Source organism: Vulpes vulpes, chromosome 8 (genome assembly GCF_048418805.1).
Source record: "Vulpes vulpes isolate BD-2025 chromosome 8, VulVul3, whole genome shotgun sequence".
NCBI lineage: Eukaryota > Metazoa > Chordata > Mammalia > Carnivora > Canidae > Vulpes > Vulpes vulpes.
Window position 1 is genome coordinate 74,997,949 of NC_132787.1, and position 7,669 is coordinate 75,005,617.

At 48.8% G+C, this 7,669-nt stretch overlaps 1 protein-coding gene across 2 annotated transcripts; it reads right to left on the minus strand.

Moving 5' to 3' along the window:
- Positions 1-647: 647 nt before the first annotated feature.
- On the minus strand, positions 648-7,467 carry CHCHD5 (coiled-coil-helix-coiled-coil-helix domain containing 5). 2 transcript variants are annotated; one of them, XR_003234343.2, is made up of 5 exons: positions 7,250-7,467; positions 5,757-5,897; positions 5,500-5,665; positions 2,771-2,892; positions 648-2,275 (listed from the first exon to the last, which is right to left on the minus strand). XR_003234343.2 is itself a non-coding variant. In XM_025994368.2 (4 exons), coding segments are annotated over exons 1-4 (333 nt in total). In that variant the 5' UTR covers positions 7,252-7,467; the 3' UTR covers positions 2,712-2,868. The 2 variants fall into 2 exon arrangements, 1 of the variants encoding a protein (XP_025850153.1); XM_025994368.2 differs by lacking the exon at positions 648-2,275 and having other exon boundaries at positions 2,712-2,892.
- Positions 7,468-7,669: the final 202 nt, after the last annotated feature.

Sequence of the window (7,669 nt, forward strand, 5' to 3'; positions counted from 1 at the left end):
CATGAACCAAGGATTATGATTCAAGCACAGATGGCACATTAACAAAAGCCAACCCTATGCCAAGCCATAAAGTCTCAACATATTTCTAAAGATTGAAACCATATAAAATGTGTTCCCAATCCAATTGCAATTAGGCAAGATAACTAGAAAAATCCCCATATGTTCAGAAATTTAAAAATACAGTTTTAAACTTCCAAATAATCTGGGATCAATGGGAAATGTAAAATAGAAAGGCTTGTGGGAAATTTAAGTGCATCATTAGAAAAGAAAGGTGGCTAAAAATCAGTGAGCTAAACCTTCACTTCAAAAAGAGAGAAAACAAAATTAAATCCAAAAACATAATTATAAAGAAGATAATTAAAAACAAATAAACAAAGTAAAGAATACCAGCAAGACCAAAAGTAAATTCTGTGAAAAGATTAATAAGTTAATAAACCATCAAGATTAAATAAGAAAAAAAGGAAGAGGGTACAAATACAAAATGTCAGAAATGAGAAAGGGGCTTTCACTACACATTCTGTAGATCTTAAAAAGAGTATATGAGGATATTATGAACAAATTTATGGTAATTTGAAATTCAGATCATGTGAAAATTCCTAGATAAATACAATTTACCAAAATAGACACAGAAATAGAAACTATTGAGCTTTTTTTTTTTTTTTTTAAGATTTATTTATTTTGAGAGAGAGAATGCATGTGTGAGAGGCAGAGGCAGAGGAAGAATTCCAAGTGGACTCCGTGCTGAGCACAGACATGGCACCAGGCTCAATTTCACAACCATGAGATCACGACCTGAGCTGAAACAAAGAGTTGACTGTACCAACTGCACTATCCAGAAGCCCCCAAACTATTAAATTTTTATGGTAGTTTAAATGTGGGCAAAATCCCTTTCAGCCAAATGCCATCGAGAGGTAGTCTCCCCACCCCTTTAATCTGGGTTGGCCCTGAGACTTGCATTGACCAATAGAATGTGATAAAAATGATGACTTTGAAGTTTCCATTTTTGCTTTCCCTGGGACCCCTGGTATACCACCAGATAAGGAAGCTGGTGTAGCCTACTGGAAGAGAGGCCACTTAAGAGATTCTAAAATGTAGCCTTAACCTGTTTTGTTTGTTATACTTTTTTTTTTTTTTTAATTGAGAAGGGCAGGGGAGGAGTTGGGGCAGAGGGAGAGGAAGAGAGAGAATCTCAAGCAGAATCCTCAGAGTATGGAGCCTGACATGGGGCCGATCTCATGATCCAAGTCAAAATCCAAAGCTGGGTTCTTAACTGAGCCACCCAGGGACCCCCTTATTACATTTCTTTAATTACACAGAGCAGAATCCCACTCAAGCTTACCTAAGCAAAGTGGGATTGACTGAAAACATACAAAGAAACCTGAGGACTCAATCCACATCCCAAGAAAACCAAAGCTAGGAATAGAAAGCCACTAGGCCCCAAGCAGCCCTTTCAGGGACCCCAAGAACTATCACATCCCTTTTCTCTACCTGGGTTTTCTCTGGTTTGTGCCACATGGCTTCTGATGGCTCCTACAACTATGATTGCAGGACTTCTATCTTAGTTCCCAAGCCAACTGACAACTTTGTCTTAAAGAAGAAATCCCCAGGAGACTCTCTGGCTCATTTTTCCAAGGCAGAGCACAAGCCTTAGGTTTCAAATGGCTACTCCAGTCAGTGCTGGCCAGTCACTTCTAATTTCTACAAGTCTGGAGTCCCCTCCAAGGGGAAGAGACTTGTCTGAATGGTGAATCTGGGTGCAGGCGCTGGGCACACTGAGCTGGGCATTCCCAGATCTCTCACCCATATCTGTGTCTCTCTGCCCTTTGCCCCTTAGGACCTGCCCATGCTGGCGAGCCCGTGATCCATCAGCTGGGCCCACAGAGTGCATATGCCCAAGAAGAAAAAATTAGAAGCTGCAGCAGCCACTGCTAGTCCCTGCCCAGATCCACTCAGCACTCTTCTGGGCACTGAACGTTACTTACTTGATTCTCCGCTACTCTCCACTCAGGGCTTCTTTGATGGCAGGGCACGTGACCACACACAAAGAAGACAGTAGTGCCAAATGGTCAATGCCCATGAAAACTGCCCCCATGACAGATGGAAAGCTGGTGATCTATACCCCACTGAGTATAGAGCCCACTGCCCACTGTGATACTGGCTTGATAATGCACCTTTTATTGGTTGCCTTCTTCTGTCTCACTTCTCCATTCCTCTCCAATGTTTCTGGAATCACATTCCAAATATATTATCTGCACTCCATTCTCAGGGTTGGATTCTGGAAGAACACAACCAAGAGAGAACAGAAGTCCAGGACAGCAAACTGTAAGCCACACCCCTCAACGCAGCTGTTGTCAATAATAAAACCAATATTTTCATCCCCATTGCCTAGTGCCTATGTCTATCACACAACTGGCTCAAAACTCAGGAGGAAAAGAAGTGTGGTATTATTGCCCCCTTGCACCTCAAGGAAACACTCAATATTAAGACTTGGTAAATGGTCAAGTGGAAGGGAGAAAGAGCCTTTTCCCATGAATGTGCAGTAGCAGACAGGAAGCAGATGTTGGCAGACTTAGCAAGGGAAGAGGGGCCGTCTTAACCCTGGGGAGCAGGCCCTTTCTTGGCACACGGAGTGAAGGTGGGGAACAGAGGAGCAAGGTTTCCGCCCAGCCGGCTCTCCAGGGCCCCCTCAGTACTGAAGGCAGAAGTCAAAGCCTTATATACAGAGTGTTTATTTATTGTGAGTCCTGCCATCCAGAGAAGCCAGACTCACATCCAGGGCTGTCATGACTCCATCTGCCCGCTCTTCAGGGCTGGTGGCATCAAGTGATCAGTCACTCAGGTCCAGTTTTCCTATGGTTCAAAGGGTCCTCAGGAGGTAGGAAGTGGTTTTGTCTGTGGAAAGAACACATTGACATCTACTAGCATCTATTTTGTGCCTGGCCCTGGGGCCACTGCTGGGGAGATTATGTAGACACAGCAGAGACTGCCGTTGCCAAGTCCAGAGTCTGGATGGAAGAGGGTATCAGGGGATGACCTTGGCCATCTGCCACGTGAACATGTCTGACACAGTGAACTATCACCAGGAGCAAGGAAGGCACCATTTGCTGTCTTTACGGAGCACCTTCTGTGTGCCTGGCATTGTTACAGGGCAATGGATAAAGGGCACAAGTCACTAACTCTAGGAAGAAAGAAAACAAATAAACAGGTAAAAAGATGTCAACTGGATCAATTCTACAAAGAAAAGTAAATCAGGGTAAAAAGCACAGATGAGTGTGGAATGGGAGGTATAGATAGCACTTCAAATTGTTAGTTATGTGAACGTAAAATGTCTTTATATCACGTCTCATGAGAGGAGACCAGTTGTGTTTGCCACTTTGTAGAGAAGAGATTGGAAGAGGCTCGAGTCTCACTGCCTGCAATCAGGGGGAAAGCTGCAGCTGGGCTGCCATCATCTCAGAGGAGGAGGACAGTGAGGAGGGCCAGGTATGGTGGTAACTACCCTCAGTGCACTGAGGAGCTACGAGCAGGCTGTAAAGGGGAGAGATGTGACCTGAACTCTATTTCCACAAGGTCCCCTGGCTGCCAGGGGAGAGCAGATTTCGGGGGCAGGATGGCCACAGGAAGACCAGGGAGAGGCTGGCTGCTAAACCAGGGAGGGGACGAGTCTTGAGATGGGAAAGGAAGGTCTTTACTGTTCAGATGCCAAAAAAACTTGAAAGAAAAGACACATGACTAACATATAACCAATACATAGATAAAGAAACTAATGTGAACAGTATGCAATCATTACTAAATAATTTCTAAGAATTAAAAGTCCTTTCTGCTAGTGTCCACTCTTAGGGCCTGAACCTTTCACTTATTACTGCCTAATTAAAACAAAATGAGGACTACTGGGCCTAGTAGAAGGGGATCTGCCCCATCTTTAGCCAAGAACTCTGAAACAGGCAATGGGAATGAAGGTGTTAGAAGGCAGTAAGATATCAGCCATGATGGAGGGAGCCAGAGACCACAGTGGGGATGAGGATGGGCCAGCATGGGAGGTGTTCGGAGGGAAGCGATATAAGCCAGAATAGCAAGCAGCCAGGTAGCTTAGAAAGGGTGGTCCAAGAAGAAGGAAACAGTTGGATAAAAGCCTGTCAACAGGAGACATTCACTTGAATAAATGCACATTCGCTGTGGCTGGAACACAGAGTTTGAGGCAGAAAGTGGGGAGCGGTGGGGCCAGAGTCCACACCACACAGGGTTCTATACACTGTGCTAGATTTTAGATTTGGCCTCATGGAAATGAAGAGCTATGGAAAGGTGTTTTGTTTTTTTAAATTTATTTACTCATGAAATATACAGAGAGAGAGGCAGAGAACATAGGCAGAGGGAGATGCTGGACTTGATCCCAGAACCCGGGGATCACGAATTGAGCCAAAGCCAGACACTCAACCACTGAGCCATTCACGGGCCCTGACAGAAAGATTTTTAAGTGAAACAGAACATGGGGCCTGGGTGGCTCAGTCGGTTACGCGTCCTAACTCTTGATTTTGGCTCAGGGCATGATTTCAGGGTTGTGAGCTTAGGACTTGTGTTAGTGTGGAGCCTGATCAGGATTCTCTCTCTCCTTTTCTCTCTGCTCCTCTCCCTATTCACATTTTCTTTTTCTCTCAATAAAATAAAGTAAGTGAAGCAGAACATGGTCAGATTTCCTCTTGGGTTCACTCTGGAACTCACAGACAATGGACAGAAAGCCATAATACAGAGCACAGAAGCTCAAATGAGAGAGTATTAAGAGAGGTGGTGCAAGACGGTGACTTTTGCCTTAGGAGTGCACAGTCCAGTGGGGAGGAGGCAGCAAGCATCTAAAGTAGCATTTCTCAACTTTGTTTTAAATTACTGCTCCCCAGGGGGTCTTTTAAGACATTTTCTAAAAACTGCAGCCATCCATGAAATTTTCGTATCATAGTCATACTGCATGCCTATTTATGTACTGTATACATCAAAGAGGATAAGACTGCTTTGCCCCCTCTGCACCACCTCACCCAGTATAGCTGAGGGGCAGTGAGAAAGGGAAAAAGAGCAGACAAGGAAGGAGGTGGGTGAGATCAGCCCGGGGAAGAACACAGAGAATCCAGCAAGGACCTGGGATTTTGTTCTCAATGTGAATTGGGAAATTACTGAAGAGTTCTAAGGAAGCAGCATATAATGTGACTAGTTTCCAGTTCCTAAATGGTCTCTCTGGCCACGGCGTGGAGTCAAGTAACAGGGGATTTTGAGAGTCACAGAAAAGGCTGGGGGCAGGAATCCTGTATGTGAACCAGTTGCAGGTGTCTTGACTAAAGCAAGGGCTATGGGAAGGGGCAAGAGGTGATCATGTTCTGGATCCCGGATGCTCAGTGCAGGTCTGTGTGGGGGGATAGGGTGGGGCTGAGGATAACTCCCAGGTCTTTATTCTGAGCAACTAGAAGGATGAAGGGGGTGAGAACAGATGAACCCTCCTCCCTCCTGTCTCACCTCCGTAGCTGAGGGTGAGCGTGGTGGTTGCACCTGCTCAGCACACTGCAGGAAGCGGCGCACATGCTCTGCACAGTTGCCCACAGCTGCCTCATTCTGTCGAAGACACTCTTCAAAGGCCTCAAAAGGCTCAGCACAAGCCTGGCGGATCTGACGGATGATTGGGCTGTGGAGGTAGGGCATTTCAGGCATTCAGACTTCCACTCCACCCTGCCACCCCCAAGCCCCCACACCATCCCATTCTTGCCCCCACTCACTGGGAGGACGTGCACTGAGCAATACTCATCTTAAGGTGGTGACAGTCTCGCTGCCATGACTCAGGCTTGGCCACCACACACTGGCCATATTGCTCCAGCTCTCGGCCACAGTAGCGAGCAGTGATCTCCAGGGCCGCTTGCCTGTGGGACATGGTGGGCTGAGGATGATTCCAAGCAACAGACAAGAAAGGGAGTTCTGATCTGGGTAGGAGGGTGGAATGGGGAACAACACTAGAGATCTTGGGCAGATCTGGGAGTCTGAAAGATCCTGGGATAGGGCCAGGGAGATGGAGGGGAAAGTAAGGCATGAGCCCTGGGGATTGTATAACAGGCTGGGGGCTTCTCGGAAGATGGTGAAGCTCTCTTCCCAAAAAGGTCTAAGTATTTAAAGACAAGCCTTGGAGCCCTGGAAGAAGGGTCTTGGTGTCCAGGCATCCCTCAACAGGGCCTAAGAAGTAATATTTTGAGTCCTGGGAGAAAACCTGGGAGCCCTCAAGGGGTTTGGAGTCCTAAAAACAGGTTTAGAAATCCAAGTGATGGGCAGCCCGGGGGGCTTGGGGGTTTGGCGCTGCCTTCGGCCCAGGGCGCGATCCTGGAGACCTGGGATCGAATCCCACATCGGGCTCCCTGCATGGAGCCTGCTTCTCCCTCTGCCTGTGTCTCTGCCTCTCTCTCTCTCTCTCTCTCTCTCTCTCTCTCTCTATGTCTCTCATGGATGGATGGATGAATGAATGAATGAATGAATGAATAAATAAATAAATAAATAAAATCTTAAAAAAAAAAAGAAAGAAAGAAAGAAAGAAAAGAAATCCAAGTGATAAGAGCTTGGGTCCTGGGGAAGGGTCTCTTGACCTGAGGCTTAAGGATTAGGCCTGAGAACAGGAGTACTGGAAGTGAGGCTTGAAGCCCTGGCGTGGGCTTGGGGGTCCTGGGGTGGGTCTCAGAGTTCTAGGGACCTGATGTGGAAGCCGTGGGTGAGGTTGGGGTTCTGAGACAGCTTTGGAGGATCCTACAAATAAGCTCTTGGGAACAAGATCTGGAGATCTAGACCGGGACCAGTGGTCTAGGAACCAGTCTGTGGGCGCTACCGGTGAGGTCTGGGATACTGCCCAGACCCAAAGGTTCAAAAGGTATGGTTAGGGGACCTAGGGGGATGAACCCGGAGCTGAAAGAACGAGTCTGAATACAGAGGTCCTGCGACAATTCTGGAGTCCCAAGGTTGCAAGCGGACGGGCAGTGCCTGGGGTCCTGGGGACCGGGACCCGGCGGATGTTAAGCGTGGACCTGAAGAGGCGGGGTCAAAGGATTCAGGGGGCGGGGCCTAGACACGCGGGGGGCCGAGACTTGTCATGGACTGCGCTGAATGCTAAGGGTCGGATCTCCGAGGAACCAAGAAGCCAATCAATCCTCCCGGAGTGCTGGCCTAGGTCCGGGTCACTGGGGAAGAGAGGGAGAGCGGCGGCAGATCCGGGGTAGGCGCTCCCGCTACTCACATCTCGAGGCCGATGCCCGTAGGAACTCAGTCAGGGGGGAGCGCCCCGCCTTTTCCGGTACAGGGTGTCATGGCGGCGCCCAGCTCGGCCGTCCTCGCCTCGTTTTCTTTTCCGGTCGCAGAAACAGCAAGCAGCCCATTCCCTTTAGGCCCCACCTGTCATGGCGGCGCCCTGTCTCTCCTTCCGGCCCCGCCTCTATTGGCGGCGCCTGCGCAGTCACCGCGGCCCCTCCCCGCCCGCCCGCAGTCGGCTTGTCGCTGCAGCCCTTCCTACTTCCGGCTTGCGGCGGCCGCGCGGGAATGCGCCGGGAATGCGGGACGCCTTCTGCTGCGTGCGCTCCCAGCCACCCCTCCCGCCGGAGCCGGTAGCGAGCGGCCGCCGTGGCCCCTCAACTGGCGCCGCGGCTGCGCGGGACTCAGA